At 45.8% G+C, this 17,192-nt stretch overlaps 1 protein-coding gene across 1 annotated transcript in view; it reads right to left on the bottom strand.

Moving 5' to 3' along the window:
* The window catches only part of prdm6 (PR domain containing 6), a gene marked incomplete at both ends in the record, with an annotated part of 92,027 nt that overhangs the window by 1,481 nt on the left and 73,354 nt on the right, over positions 1-17,192 (bottom strand). Inside the window, one exon of the mRNA XM_080467546.1 lies at positions 9,756-9,932. Within this exon, the coding sequence (XP_080323672.1) occupies positions 9,756-9,932 (177 nt within the window). The remainder of the gene's footprint in view (positions 1-9,755; positions 9,933-17,192) is intronic.

Raw genomic sequence — 17,192 nt, 5'->3', positions numbered from 1 at the left:
ACCTGTAGAAGATGGGTTTTCCATCTGTCCCTGTTCTCATTTGCTAAATTCTCTTTCAGTGCAGGAAAAAGAAAGCAGACCTCTGCCTGCTGTGGCCTGGAGGACGTTCCTGCTGCTATTTGTCTGTAAATGTAAGAAACCACAGCAGCTCGTCACATCAAAGCTCCTCTGAAGCTCCTCTGTCATTGCAGCTAATCCAGCAGGACAGACACCGAGTCGGCACAACAAAGGGAGCGGGCCCAGGCGGGAGCCCTGCAGTCCGCCGGCCATCGACCGGCAGGCGTCTGTTCCCTCTCAGCGGGGGATGATGCTGAGCAGTTTGTCCGGGATGAGGCAGATCTCATCAGCTCAACTCGAGCTTCATGAAGCTTCAGCTGGTCTCTCGCCCCGTCGGGTTCAGCAGGAACTGTGAACACAGACCTGCGGCCTGGTCAGTGCAGCAGCGCTGCTTCTACACCTGCTGCTTCTACACCTGCTGCTTCTACACCTGCTGCTTCTACACCTGCTGCTTTACCACGATACACTTGAGTTTTGTTCCCGTGTGATAAACTTCATGTGAACACGACAAGCAGGAGTTATAGAGATGAACTGTCGTCCGTAAATAGACTCGTCAACCTTTCAAATAGTTCTAAATATTTTGATCAATGATTAGTTGATTAATAACACTTTTTTTTACCATGTGTGGTCCAATTTATTTATTTATTTTTAAATTTTCAACCAATCTGTTTCAGCAGCTCCCACAGTGTGGCAGTAATGAGCTGCCTGTGGCTGTGATTAACCAGCACAGCAGGAGAAGAAGCAACAGTTGGTCTGGTTTTGCGTCTCGTGCTCCACAGTAAAGTCAATGCTTCCATCAAGATGGCGGAGGCGGCTGTCGACAGGCCCAAGACCCGGGAGAAAAGACATTCTTCCAGAGAGAAAACTTCACAAACAAAGTTTCCCAAAGTGTTTGAGCACTTCACACCAAATCTACAAAAAATATGAGTGACCAGAAAACTGAGACGAGGTTGAGACAGCAGTTTATATCCGCGTCCATTTGTTGCTCATTAAGCTTTAATTAAGCTCTTTGTGTCGGAGAGTCCACACCAGACAAAACAATCTTTTTTCACCCCGTCAGTCTAATAACGTTTCTCGTCCACACGACACAATGAAAACGACTCAAAACAATAAAGTGCATACGTTATGTGCATAGGTGGCGCTGTAACTCTGCCTTAGAAATACACCACCAGAGAAGAACTCCGAAATCAACAAACATCTGGTCTTATTAAAGCGACGAGCATCAGCAGTTCCTTCAGCTCCACCTGTAGCAGGTCGTCCGCCATGTTGTTGTTGTGAAGTGATGCTGTGGAGGCTCGTGGGGTTATCTGGTGGGGAGGTGGGGCAATGACATGGCGTTGTCATGTGACCTTAGTTTTGAGCTGTTTTACAAAAATGATTATATAAAATGCTGTAAAATGCACAATCCTCTTTTTCTTTTTCTTCATGAAATATTGTCTCAATAAGTTACCTGGGTAAATAAAGGCGAAACCAAATGTTTGTTTAAAAAAATTATTCTCTTAAAAATAATCACAAAAATAATCTATAGATGAATCGATTATCAAAATGTGTGTGTGTGTGTGTGTGTGTGTGTGTGTGTGTGTGTGTGTGTGTGTGTGTGTGTGTGTTGCGGATAATCCCAGTTTGATTACGAAGTCAGTAGATTCATAAAGTGCTGATAAACTGATGTGACTGAGGTTTATTCACTGTCGAAAAGAAGGAACTGAGCTCACTGACTCCACAGAACAGAACTATGTCCCGGAAAAAGACACATTTTTCCTGATTGAAACAAGTGGAACAAAAAATTGTTTTAAATCTGCGCAGTTCAAACACAAAATCTTCTTCTTCCGGCTCAGTTTTTCCAGAAAGCTCTAGAACGATCGGGTCTGGAATGTGTGAGCGGCTCCACAAGCTACTGAATCTCCCGCTTCACTCTCCTCAGCGGGAAAATAAAGTTGAGGCTTTTCCTGACAAAGTGACAGTGGCAGCTTTAATCTATCTGCCGCGCTGTCCGAGAGGAGATAACTCCCCGAGGCCATCGATCGGCTAAAGATTTCTGACGCTGGTGATTGTCTTTGTCGCGCTCGGCCTCCACCGAGACTCTGAAGTGCTGATGAAAAGGTTCGGGGTTTCCTCTGATTGCTTATTAAGAACGCTGATTTGCTTTAACTGGATTCCTCGTGTAGTTTCACTTTTCACGTCGTGATCTCTTGTTCCTTCACGCTCTTTCTCCCTCTCATCCCTTCGCTGCCTCACGTCAATGACCGCTTCGGATTCCTCTGATTGCTTATTAAGGATGTTAATTTGTTTTTAGCAGCTTCCCCCCCCCGAGACAAGTCCTCCACATTCACCACAACTCCAACCCATTATTCTGCTTTCCTTACTTTCTCTGCACCTCTTGTGCTTCTTTGCCCTCCGTTACTTCCCTGACTGCTGACCTCTTCACCCACTGGGGCGGCCATCTTTGTCCGCTACCAGCTGACAGCAGGAGCATCCAGAAAGCGGCGACTGCAGCAGGAGTCACTCTCCTATTGGGTGAGACTCAGGGGAGGATTCACCATCAGGCTGCTCACTGGCCGGCGGCTGCTGTGCTCACATCGCGGCAGCACAGAATGAAACTCCCCGAAGGTCAGAGGTCACCGCATCCTTGACAGGAGGGGGAACCAAATATTCCAAAGAGGGATCATGAAAAATGGAAAAAAGCCAAAATAAGACACAGTTCAAACATGGTGCAAAGTGTTTCTGTCAGCAGATGTGGACTAAGTCCCTGTCCACACGACAACGCCGTTTCAAGTAACCACATCGTTTTAAAAAAAAATATTATCGAATGGAAACATCTTAAATCGCCGCCTGGGCTTTGTAGTGTGGACGGACAAGACGCACATTAGCTGAAAACGATAATGTCATTGCCCCACCTCTCCACCAGATAACCTCGCGAACCTCCGCAGCGTCACTTCACAACAACAACATGGCGGACGACCTGCAGCAGGTGGAGCTGCAGGAGCTGCTGATGCTCGTCGCTTTAATAAGACCAGATGTTTGTTGATTTCGGAGTTCTTCTCTGGTGTTGGTGTATTTCTAAGGCAGAGTTGCAGCGCCACCTATGCACATGGCATATGTACTACATTGGTTTGAGTCATTTTCATTGTGTCGTGTTTTTGAGAAACTTTATTCGAATAAACAAAAATATAAACGCAACACTTTTGTTTTTGCTCTGATTTTCCATGAACTGAACTCAAAGATGTAAAACATTTTCTAAAAACACAAAAGACCTATTTCTCACAAATCTGTCTAAAGCTGTGTTAGTGAGCACTTCTCCCTCGCCGAGATAATCCCTCCCACCTCACAGGTGTGGCATATCAAGATGCTGATGAGACAGCATGAATATTGCACCGGTGTGCCTTAGGGTGGCCACAATAAAAGGCCACTCTGAAATGTGCAGTTTGATCACAGCACAATGCCACAGATGTCACAAGTTTTGAGGAAACATGCAGTCGACATGCTGACTGCAGGAATGCCCACCAGAGCTGTTGGCAGTTAATTGAATGTTCATTTCTCCACCATGAGCGTCTCCAAAGGCGTTTCAGAGAATTTGGCAGTACATCCAACCGGCCTCACAACCGCAGACCAGGTGTAACCACACCAGCCCAGGACCTCCACCTCCAGCATGTTCACATCCATGATGGTCTCAGACCAGCCACCCAGACAGCTGCTGCAACAATCGGTTTGCAGATCCAAAGAATTTCCGCACAAACTGTCATAAACCGTCTCAGGGAAGCTGATCTGCATACTCGTCATCCTCATCGGGGTCTCCACCTGACCGCAGTTCGTCATCGTGACTGACTTGCGTGGGCAATTGCTCACATTCGATAGCGTCTAGCACGTTGGAGAGGTGTTCTCTTCACGGATGAATCCTGGTTTTCACTGTTCAGGGCAGATGGCAGACACCGTGTGGCGTTGTGTGGGTGAGCAGTTTGCTGATGTCAACGTTGTGGATGGAGTTGCCCATGGTGGCGGTGGGGTTATGGTGTGGGCAGGCGTATGTTATGGACAACGAACACAGGTGCATTTTATTGATGGCATTTTGAATGCACAGAGATATCGTGATGAGATCCTGAGGACCATTGTTGTGCCGTTCATCCACGACCATCAGCTCATGTTGCAGCTTGATAAAGCGCGACCTCATGTTGCAAAGATCTGTACACAATTCCTGGAAGCTGAAAATATCCCAGTTCTTTCATGGCCAGCATCCTCACCGGACATGTCACCCATTGAGCATGTTTGGGATGCTCTGGATCGGCGTATACGACAGCGTGTTCCATTTCCTACCATTATCCAGCAACTTGGTACAGCCATTGAAGAGGAGCGGACCAACATTCCACAGGCCACAATCACCAACCTGATCAACTCTATGCCAAGGAGATGTGTTGCACTGCATGAGGCAAATAGTGGTCACACCAGAGACTGATTGGTTTTCGAACACTCCCCCCGAGACCAACCCAAAAAAGCAAAACTGCACATTTCATAGTGACCTTTTATCGTGCCCACCCTAAAGCACACCTGTGCAACAATCATGTTGTCTAATCAGCAGCTTGATATGCCACACCTGTGAGGTGGGATGGATTATCTCGGCAAAGGAGAAGTGCTCACTAACACAGATTTAGACAGATTTGTGAGAAATAGGACTTTTGTGTTTATAGCAAATGTTTTACATCTTTGAGTTCAGCTCATTAAAAATCGGAGCAAAGAAAAAAGTGTTGCATTTATATTTTTGTCCAATGTAGAATGACGGGGTGAAGAAAGATTGTTTTGTCTGGTGTGGACTAAGGCCTCCTGGATATATATATCCTCTAGTAGAATGGCACTTTATGCCCTGAGGCACCGGGATGCTCAGTGCACGATAGGCGTACTGAGTGACCTCCACTACCCAGTGAGAGAGTCTCTGTTTAGAAAGCGTGGTCCCAAGAGACTGAAGGACGGCGTGCTAGTCCAATGATGGCCCATATCACGGCCACCACCTCTGGATGAAGTCTCCACTCCCCGGACGGAGGCTTCTAATGGGAGAAGAGATCTGCGGCAGTGTTCCCGAGACCGGGAACATGCATTGCCCGGAGGGTCAGGAAGTTGGCATAAGCCCACATGAGGAGCCGGTGTGCCACCCGCAGACACACCAGAGATCTGGTGCCGCCCTGGTGGTTGATGTGGTACACTGCTGAGGTATTGTCCGACCGGACGAGAACATGCCAATCTTTTAGAACAGGTAGAATATGCCTGAGCACCAGGAATACCGCCTGAAGTTCCAACACATTTATGTGCTGCCGCTTCTTCTGGGTACTCCACAGGCCTTTGACAGTCCTGGACTGCCACACTGACCCCCCAACCAACAAGAGAGGCGTCCGTCTCGACAACCTCCCGGCGGGAGGCTACCCTCCCCAAGGGTACACCTGACATTAAGTATGCTCTCTCCCTCCAGGGTCGGAGGGTAAGGAGGCACTGGGCAGACACCCTGACCACCTTGTGCTGTTGAGTGCTGGGGTTCAATTGCAGGCTGTTTACCCATACCTGAAGGGTAAGAAGCCAGAGTGGTACAGCCATGGATGCCGAGGCCAGCATCTCCGTGAGCCTCAGGATCAGGCTACACTGCAGGCGGCTGCCGCGCTGGAAATGCCGTAGGCCAAGATTGTCCACGTGACTGAGGAGAGCCGCAGTGTCCCTCAACACCTGATCCCGCGTTGGGGAAATGACTACCCAGTCGTCCAGATTTGGGAGTATCGTTACTCCACTGGTCTGTAATGGTGACAGGGCAGCTGCCACACACTGGGTAAATATACGTGGGGCCAGGGAGAGCCAAAATGGCAGAACTCTGAACTGAAAACCTTTGTCCATGAACATAAAACGAAGGAACTGTCTGTGATGAGGGGCAATGGGAGCATGAAAGTATGCATCTTTCAGATCCACTGTCACCAACCAGTCTCCTGCTGAGATAGTTTGAAGAATGTCTGCCACACGCAGGAAATGGAAGGGGAGAACTTTGAGAAACCGGTTCAGCCCCATTGAATCCAGGGCTGAGCAAAATCCGTCCTCTTTCTTGGGCACCAGAAAGTAAGTGGAGTAAAACCTGCTGAGGCAAGCCTCCGGTTTCACTGGCTTGATCACACCCATTCCGAGAAGGGTGTCCACCTCGTGGCTTCGCACAAGGGATTTCACGGGATCTCTGACCACAGTGCATTTGATCCTGCTGAAGGTAGGAGAATGGCATTGGAACTGTAACATGTAACCCCTGGATACCGTGGACACCACCCAAGGGTCTGTGGCCGGCTCTTCCCAACAGCGAAGTTGCTCCTGGGAAAAGAGTCAGACGACCGGCCCTTTGAGATTCAGGAACCCCCGCCCTTACCTCTTGGGGTCCTGGCGGCGACTTGGTCCAGAATCCCTAGGCCCCTGGGCATATGGACGCGCTGGCGTACCTGGCACCGTGACCTGCATCTGGACTGCCCAGAGGGTTGAGCGGACACACAAGGGTGATCTGCCGCAGCTGCTGCCAAATGTCCCTGCCTAGGAGGGGCAGGGAGTGCTTGGGGCAGGCTGGCAAACTGCTGCCTTGCCTGGCCAACTTGCAAACTAGGTTCAAAGGGCTGCAATGCCGCTCGGCCAAATGTCTGCTGCGGCACAACCGGAAGAAAACGTAGTGTTCTGAGGCATGACTTGGATAGAGGGAACTGTGCCAGCCAGACCTGGCGACATGTCAAAGTTATCATCGACATCAGCCTGCCCGACTCCCTGGTCATAAATACCAATGTCTGTCGTGAGGCATCGCTGAGGGACTGGGCTGAAGGCTCCGCCCCAGAATCCTGCAAGGTACGTGACAGAGCCAGCACCAGGTGTGACAGCGAATTACCCAGACGTCACATACAGGCAGCAATGTTAAAACTGCGGGTCAACAAATCATCTGTCAATCTGCACTGAGGCCGGGGGCAGCGTGCATCTGGTCTGACGGCCTCATCTGGCGAAACTATCAGTGCCGCAATGGCAGGCTCAACTGGAGTTAGCTGTTCCAACCCATAGCTGCCAGCACCATGCATGGTTGCCAGAGCCCTGCCATCGCCTGTGTGATGGGAGAGAACCCTTGAGGCCGGAAAGCATTTGCGGAGCTCCGCAATGTATGGGTCAGAGGGAGGCACCACAAAGGCCGGGGGATTGGGGGTCTGCCTGAAGAAAACCTTTGCCATTATGGTAAGGACCAGGGCGTCATCCAACCCCAGGCACGGCCAGGCTGTGTCATTGCTGGCTGCACAATGCCACAGCTAGACACTGAGCCTACGGAGGAGGACCTACGAGAACCCTCTGAAAAGGCATGAGAAGCCTGTGAGGCAACCTCATCCTGCCCATCCCTGCCAGCATCACCAAACAGGATACAGGATGCTGCCGTGGACAGCGCATCCTCATCCTAGAGGTGGGATGGCCCAGAGACGGGGTTAACCATGAAGTCTGGCGCCCTGGGTTCTGTGTGCAGGCCAAGCAAGATGGCCTTAATCTGCGCAAATTTCATGGCGAAAGCATCCACCTTGTTAGCCAGACCTTGTTCGACCTTCCTCACTTTCCGCGGAAGATCACCGGACACCGTGGCGGTACCCTCAGCACCGCAGATGGCTCTATCTGACGAGGGCAGGTCTATCATGCCCGCTGCCTCAGCCAACCTAGAGAGTCGCAGTGCAATAGGCATTAAACTGCAGTTCATGCACGGATTATCAGATGCCCCTCTTTTAGGTGGTCAATGACAAGACAAGCAGGACACCGATAGTGATCGTCCTCTGCCTGAAGGGGGGCCATGCAGGAGACACACACGGCAGTCCATCCTTCACAATTATTATTATTATTAGTAATTTATGAATATTATTAACTACATTAATATTATTAATAATTATACTAACAAATACTACCTTAATAAGTATTAAATTAATAATTAGTTGTATTAATAACTATTATTAATTTACACTGCTGAAAGGAGATGTGAGTGAGCCAGAGTGGTACAGCCATGGATGCCGTTGCCTTTAAAAAAAATAATTAATTTCAGCTACAGCAGCTTTGATGTTGAAGCTTGACTCAGGTCAGCGAGCGCACCGGCCAAGAGTGATCAAACGATATGCCCAGTGAATCTGACTGGAGCAACCCCCGACAGAACCACAGTGCACACACTGCTGGTAGTGAGCGAGAGAGAGAGAGAGAGAGAGAGAGAGAGAGAGAGAGAGAGAGAGAGAGAGAGAGAGAGAGAGAGAGAGAGAGAGAGAGAGAGAGAGAGAGAGAGAGAGAGAGAGAGAGAGAGAGAGAGAGAGAGAGAGAGAGAGAGCGTACAAGCTGTGCCAAACACCGGCCCAAACACTGCCGGGAGACCCATGTCAGCCCCACACACCAGCGAATCCACCGGCCAGGTTACCCCAGCAGTGCCAACAGAAATCCCAGCAACACAGCAGAGTAACCTTGGCTGTTTAACACACAGAGGAGAGACAGCGGCGTAGCCGCGGAGCAACCGAGGCTATGTTAGCACACAATCACAAGGTGAATCTCCACCAATGATAGACGTGCACAGTACTCACCACCTCCAGCAGCCCCCTGGTAACTGGTCACATTAGTCAAGCGGCGCTCTCACCTGCCGCGGACTGTGGTGTCCCAGCCACACTCGAAAAGGGAAAACAGCGAGTCACAGCTTCTAGCAGACGAGAATACTCGAGGCGCCAACCTGACGGTTACGAAGCTACAAGCAACAAGCTGTGAATATCAAACACCGAGCTGCTATCTTATCTGCAATCGCGAGAAGAGAGAAGGAAGAGATCACCTGATGATCCAGGGGTCACGGGTGACTTTGTTGATATAATTAGTCGACCTGCGCCTCTGGCGGTCAGGAAGGATGAAATAGAACCTTCCTTCAGCAGGTTCAGTAGAAAAACACCACTCACTAGGTGAAATAACTCATTGAATGTACATGGCTTTGGTTTTGTCATTTTGGGTCAAAAACAAAAATATTTGTTTTCCTCATTTTGTGGATAACCTGTTCAAACTCTTCAGTTAAGACTCACATGTGGACAATGATGGATAATAGTTCTAGAAAGTGCTGAGTGTCATTTAAACATGAGCCGTGTCAGTGGAAGCAGCTCCTCCTCTGTTTGATAATTGTTGTTTGTTGTTTTTTTAATTGAACTCACTTCGAACACTGGCCCACAAGGCCCACTATCAGTAATAGTTTCAAATTAGTGATATGCAATATCACAGATTTTATTTCCAATCTGATTCTAAGTAAAACCAATGCAGGTATCGCAGACATCAATCTGCTATCGCCCCATACTGCTCTGGAATCGCCCATTACTTATAAAGTGTCACCCAATACCAATCCAATTTTCCCTTTTTAGCAATTCTAGTCATTTTAGCATTTAGAAGTCATTTTTCATCCCATTGTAGTTATTGTGTCTTTTCCTGAATTCTTTTTTGTCCAAGTGATGAAAGTCATTTCTAAAAGGACTCTGGTGTGTGAATACAGTAAAAATAAGATAAAATGTCTATATAGGCATAGTGAGAGCTTCATGTACCAGATGTGGCTCCAGAGCTGCAGGCTGCAGACCCTTGGTCTACATGTGGGTGTAGACTGAACTTGTCAACAGCTGGTGGGAGGCGGGGAGAAGTTGGGTGGGTGGGGTGGATAGGTGGGGGTACTCACTGTTACTTACTTGAACGGCTTCTCTCCGGTGTGCGTGCGGATGTGGTTGTTGAGCGTGGTGGCCCCCGCAAACGCCCGGCCGCAGTATCCGCATTTAAAGGGGCGATCGCTGGAGTGCGTCACCACGTGGTTCCTCAGCTCGGACGGCTGGGAGAAGGACTGGGAACAGTGGCCACACTGGTACGGCCTGGGGAGACAGGAAGAGTCCAGCCAGGAGGGAACAGGTCAGACAGGACAGGGTTTTCAGCTCAAGAGCATGGAGGCACCGGGAAGCTTTAACATCTCTCCAGAGTTTAAAAACATCCGTCTGAAATCAGATTATTATTCACGCGTCACTCCTGAACCCCAGATCAACAACGAACCAAAGCATCATTCCTTCATTCATCCTTCCAGAACATCTTCACCATCTCACTTCGACCACCAACTTTCAATTTGATGCTACCTTCAAAACAAAGGATGTCCCGATCACACTTTTTTGCCCCCGATACCGATCCGATTTTTCAGAATTGAGTATCTGCCAATACCGATACTTTCCTGATCCGATACTTACATTGCTATTGCAAAGATACTCAACAGTCTATTTTTGGAGCAACTAAGATGTCTGAGGCTAAAAGCACTATTGGCAGAAGCTTTGTTTACCTAGAAATTATTGTAAAACTCACTTATTGAATCAAGATTCTTCTCAGAATGATTTAAACATAAATACTCTTAGGCAATGTAACTTCTTTGTGTATTAAATTTCAGTTTACCTTAAAGCAGTATGAGAGGTTTGACCTGAATTGTCACAAAACATTTACATGTCAATGTGAATTATAAACACTTAATTCCACTTCAAAGTGGTAAAACCTGTTTGACAAAAGTAGTTTGAACATAGCTCTCTCAAAAACTTATTCAGAATATCCCAGTCTCCCTTCAAACTAGCGTAACCTTCTGGGTTAGTTTTTTCACCATATTGCTCCTCTGTGGGTACTTATCCTTTATTTTAAAGCTTTTTTTTTATTTAAGGCTTTTTCTTTAGTTGTTGTAAACTGAGGGTACATCCACATGACGAAAAAATTATCTTTTTCCTCCCTGGTCTTCTCCCGAAAATCTTCCGTCCACACCTCACTATGAACACGGCTCAACACGAGGCTTCAGGGCATGTAGTACACATGCCAGGCCTTTAGGGGCGCTGTGACTCACCAAACACAATAAAAAAGCAGAAGAAGACAGACCACATAGAAATTTAGAAGTAGACTTCTGCACATAAACACTTAAACCACTATACATAAATCTAGTTTTATAGGTCTATGGCCCCGCTCCGCCTGCATCTAGCTTCTGCAGCTCCACCGGAGCTTGTAATCCGTGGTTGTTGTGGTTATTAGGTGACGTTGCGGACCAAGTTGTTTTTTTGTTTTTTTTTAGATCGGCGGGGTGATCGGCTGGATTTGCCGATTCCCGATCACTCACAAATCACCAATATCGGCCCCGATCCGATATCTACCGATCTGATCAGGACATCCCTATTCAAAACCTTAAAGAAACTTCAGTTTGTTTAAAACTCTGCTGCTTGACTTCTAACCCAAATGTGTTCTTATCATGTGCTTATGCGGCCGAGAACAAAGTTTGAAAGGCACCAGCAGGAGAACCTTTGCAATGTGCACAAATGCAAGGATGATGGTCATAATGTTTTGGCTAATTCTAGTGTATGAGGCAGGATGAATTATAAAGGTAATAAAGGGAGAATACAACCAAGAGATAAATAATTCCTGAAGAACATCTTCTTTTTATTACAACTATTCTGCAACATGTCAAAAAGTTCAATATTCATTTCTTTGACACATTTGTATATTTTACTTTTTCTTTTACCCACAAACACTTTTTTTCTCTATAACTTTAGCTTATGAGTCATGAAAAAGTATATAAGTGAGTATTTCATGTGATCTGATGTTGCAATTTCTTTAATCAAAAATGATTAAAAAAAATTGACATTTTGTTTTATATGTTAATATAAAAAAAGGGACAAAACTTATGCTTCTTTCATTTTTCTTCTCCATGAAAGATTTTCTTTGGTTTTCTAAACAAAACTTCTTGTTGTTGTTTACTGACTGTAAACAACCTTCGGTCCAGCTGTGTGTGTGTGTGTGTGTGTGTGTGTGTGTGTGTGTGTGTGTGTGTGTGTGTGTGTGTGTGTGTGTGTGTGTGTGTGTGTGTGTGTGTGTGTGTGTGTGTGTGTGTGTGTGTGTGTGTTAGTCCAGAACAAATTCCCACGTCTGAACCTGAAGCAGCTCTGGAACATCAGTATCAAACAAATAGGTGAACAGCCCAGAACGAGAATGAAACAAATAGACCAACATCTTCACCGCTCTAATAAATCACAAACACCTCCAGCTCCCAGAGAGCACGCACGCACGGCGCACACGCACAGTGCACACGCACGGCGCACACGCATGTGTACAGGAAAGTAATAAGAGTAAAATAGTGTAATATAAAATCGAAAAATTCTCACTTGCAGTTTTCCACATAAAAGGCGTCTCGCCAAGGGGGTGGGTTCATTTATCAGCCGGCTGGTCTATAAGTTCACGCCTCAGTGGGCCGCATCACTATTTATTAGGTGGGTTTTCTATGAAGAGCTGCATTGATTGTGAATAGTTTAAGTTGATGAATGTGTGGATATTATTTATTAAGGCAGCAGGCCGCAAGATTAATGCCCGGTTATTGTTTATTACAGTGGAGAGAAGAGGAGGAAGAGGTGAAGCATAAACACCTCCATCACCCCCCCAATGCACACACACACACACACACACACACACACACACACACACACACACACACACACACACACACACACACACGATCGCAATATTTGCAAACACAAGCACGTGTAAATGTGTTTTTCTACAGTTTGCAGGAGTTACCACATGTATGGACCGTGTGTGTGTGTGTGTGTGTGTGTGTGTGTGTGTGTGCCTCCTGCAGCTCATTGAAACTCATTCACAATTTGACTTCATTCCAACAGCACATTCCCACTAAGACGCAGAAGCTAAAGCAAGCGAAGGACAAAAGAACCGGGTTCTACTTTTTGGAAAGTCACGAGTCAAACAACTGATCAACTTGAGGAAAAGTCAGATTTATGGCAACTTCTGAACCCTTTACAGGATACTTACTAGCATAGTGACTTTTTGAAGGGAATTTCAGATTTAAATTTTCACCCAGGACTTTATTAAATGACCCCACTATGAACCATTTATCTGTAGGAACGGTGTAAAACTGAGCAGAGCTTGTTGAGATGACTGTGTTATAATCAGATGAATTGAAATGCAGCTATTGTCCCAGGTTTCATGGGAACGGTTGTTAAATATGATGTCAGATGTTTATCATATTATACATTCTCTCAGAATAAGGTTAAAAAGTGAAAACGCATTGTTTTTTGTTTTCATTTTCAAAAAGTTTTTACACCCTCACAATCCTCACTACTGTAACTGGGATACTGCGCAGAAAACTTCTAAAAGTTCAACCCGGCGAGTGCTACGTGACGCCATGCGGCAGCTGCGCCGCCTGCTGAGGCGTATGCAGTCACACCACGGGCGCCACGTCGCTTCTGCCGTCTCCACGGAGACGGGAACCGAGCGTTCCCAGAAAGTCTCGTTTTCGCTCGTCGACACAGCGAAGGAGCCCCAGCGTTTTCAAAAGGTTCCGACTTGAGAGATCTTTTCCAAAAAGTTGTGTTTTCAGTGGCTCTGAGCATCGTTGTCATGTAAACAAACAACCAAAGCAAATGTTTTGCATTTTCTTTGAGGTGTTAACAGACCCTCAGCGTAGCTCAGAAAACGAACCGTCTTCGCTTCTGCCTCTTCGTTTTCTTCATCACACTTTCTTCTGATTAACTTCTTTAACACAAAAAATCTGCATGTAATTTGACACCAGCTTTATTGTTTTGATGCCTGGAACTGCTCATTGACAGGAGTGTGAAGCAGGAAGAGAAGTGAAATTCTCCATTCATTTAAGTTTTCACAGTAAAACGTTTGGATATTTTAGATGTATTTTACAGATAAACTTAAAAATGTCAATCTTTTTTTGTTTTATTCTCTGAGTTTTACTTTGCGATTCGTGAAACACAAAAAAAGCATTTTAAAATATATCAAAGAATTGAAAATACATACTGTATGAGTGCAAGCTTCAGAGGTGTGCATCTATTGAAAACATACACAGTTTTAGGCAGCTGTCATTTGGACGGTCAATTTTGGAAAAAGACGGCCAAGAGAATAGTGGACGGTTTGATCAACGCCATGTGAAATCTCTTAGAGTAGAACCTCGGATGAGGAGACACTCTGTTATCAGCAGATGAGGATTTTGATGTCATGCAGACTCCGCAGCACGGTGCTGAGCTGTGACTCCCTTTACGTTTCACTTCAGTCAAACATAAGGCCCGTGGGCCAAAACCGGCCCCCAAACGCCTCCAATCCAGCCCCTCAAACCACCAAGCAACGTGGTCATATAGAATTATAGTTCTGCTTTTACATTTCACTGTATTTTGCAGCAGAATGTTTCATTAAAATGTTTTTTGTATACATCTTTGTATATATTATGTACATGTGTATAAATGTATATATATTGTATACATTTTTATATTGGTTCAGTTAAGTGCTTTTATATAAGAATGTTTCTTCCATAACATATTTGGTGTTTGGTTCCTTCAATATCAACTGTTACAGTGGAGAATTTAGCAGAATACATTAGAATCCTCCATTTAAAGTCTATTTTTTCTAACTTTTTCAAGGTGAGGCCCTCAGTTAAGGCCAATTCATCCTCCATAAGAACAAGAAGAAAGTTCGTCATTTCCTTCAGACAGCTCCCTCTGGCTGAAGAAATTTGGTTGGTTGTGCAGACCGTCCGGGCCGAAGTATGTCTGTGCCGCACTGCAGAAACCTCTGCCCTGCCGCGTGCTGAGCATGTACGTTCAGTCATATTTTGATCGTGTTTAGCTTGTAACCTCGCAACTGTACGAGCCCCACAGCTCGTTAACATGTCGGAGGGAGGATTTACGTGATAGACCTGAACGCATCACTCAAAGCTGTCCGCTCCTGCAGTTAAAACCAGACCAACGTCGCGGCTCAGACACAAGCTTTCTCTTTTGTTACTGAAGCAGCTCAGCAAAATGTATTTCTGAAAACATTTGAAACGAGAAATGAGACTTGCAGTTGAAAAGTTAAAACGTAGCTTCACAGACGTGTGGCTGCTGTGAGGGGGCGTGGTCTGTAGCGAGGGGGCGTGGCCTGCGAGTTCGACAACTTCTTCATGGAGAATGACCTCTCCTGCCGAAAAAGCTTTTTTTTTGACAGCTGGCGGACGTCACAGCCCAACTTTTCTTCTTCTTATGGCTCCTTGTGGGAGTCTGCAGGGGCCTTTCCTCCACGCGCTCCACATCTTTGGAAAAGGGGGGGGTGCTCTTCTATTATATTATACACGCAGTAAAAATGAAGCAACACAAACACCTAGGATTACAAATTAAAAGGGAGTCAATAAAGGGGGTTGAAAGCCTCTTTAAAGAAAATGTTTTCTAATCTTTTAACTGAAATCCTATTCATCATAACTCAAATTCCCAAAATTGTATTTATATGATATGATTAGAGAAATAACTAATCACTTTCTCGTATTATTCTTTGAATTCAAAAAAAACAACAACAAAAATGTCCTATCAAACAAAGTCTACTCTGATTGTTTTTTGTTTTTGTTGTGCTTGTGTGGTTGTTGTTGACATGAGGATAATGCTGGTAAGTATCTGTGACAATAATCCCCCAAAACAAAGAAACAGCTTGTAACAACAACTGGCAGTTTTAGGCACATCAGCATCGTGTGTGTGTGTGTGTGTGTGTGTGTGTGTGTGTGTGTGTGTGTGTGTGTGTGTGTGTGTGTGTGTGTGTGTGTGTGTGTGTGTGTGTGTGTGTGTGTGTGTGTGTGTGTGTGTGTGTGTGTGTGTGTGTGTGTGTGTGATGCAGTCATGAGGAGTGAAGTGCGCTGGATTGAGCCTTATGGACTCAGTCTAATCCATACAGAATAATATCTGTGCTGTGAGGAGACGTCTCCTCTGTCCGCCTCATATGAAGACATTATTCCCCCGAGACCAGCAGTTATAAATCACTCCTCCCGCCTCGTCAATACACAATCAATGGCTCTCTGAACACACACACACACACACACACACACACACACACACACACACACACACACACACACACACACACACACACACACACACACACACACACACACACACAGTAATCCAGTGCATGTAGTGTATGTGGGAAGACAAACACACAGAAGTTAATTTTTTGTTTTTTCCTCACAGATGCGCGTCCCTTTTCCTTCCTCTCCTTTCTTTTCTCTCCGTATCGACGGACCTGTTAAAGCAGAAAGTCCACATAGTGTCCTCCCTCAACACACTCGTACTCATCAAATGAAGCTTGTACACAAACAGCCAATATGGTGTCAGAATAGATAGTGTGTCAGACGGAGGGCCTGCGGGCTGAGAGCGGCCGGCAGGAGGCTGGTTTCAGGTTAAAATGACTGTGATTTCATCAAGTGTTGAAGTGGAAGTGTTTTAGAAACAGCAGCGCTCAGGATGAAAACACTGAGACCTGAGCTCTGGGATTCAGCTGTGAGAGTCCACGTAACGCAAACAGGACAGCAATATTATTAGATTTAGTTTCTGGTCACATGAAAACTTTTCAAGTGAAAACGCACGTTTCACGGTCACACGGCAACATTTTGAAAACGATGTCCAGAAACAACCTTCAGTGTGTCAGTGTAAGGGTTTTAAGAGTTCACTCTCAGTTTGTCGCTCCCAATACTCCCCTATTGTCCACGTTGTGAGATGGTACAGTGACCCACGACGTCATCTAGTGGTACAAAATGGAACTGTAAGACAGGAGGAGAAGTGGCTGGTTATGTCGTTAATTTTATAATAATCACACTAAACTATCGTTGTTTCCTCCCATTATATTCATTTCTGTCACTTTGTTTCCAAAGTTTGAGGCTAATAAAGCACATATTGTTCATTCAACCCAGCCAGAAGAGTAATAACCTCAGTCCAGATATTCTTATTATCATGTTCACAAAATGGAGACGTTGCGATCAAAGTATCATCCTCAAGTTTCATCAGTTGAGTTTGATTCTGCAGGCTTCTCTTCCTGGGAAATATTAGTTGCTGGATGAAGCTTCATGTAAGAATCTCATATTCTACACTAACTAACCATATCTGCCATAATTAGGATACATTACAGAGTAAATGAACTGCAAACTAAATCTGTGTGAATACACGGTTAATAGAATGGGCTGCGGCCAGCGAGCTTCACAGGCATCAATCACGTTAAAATCCACTCACATGCAGACGCAACACAAAGTAGCTTTTCATTCTGATGGCAAACACGACAAATAAAAATAGTCTTTGAAGAAATTTCTACACGCC

This window comes from Lipophrys pholis (genome assembly GCF_963383615.2).
Source record: "Lipophrys pholis genome assembly, chromosome: 7".
NCBI lineage: Eukaryota > Metazoa > Chordata > Actinopteri > Blenniiformes > Blenniidae > Lipophrys > Lipophrys pholis.
The sequence above is the reverse complement of the archived record's forward strand: the minus strand, read 5'-3'. Positions and strand labels throughout refer to the sequence as shown.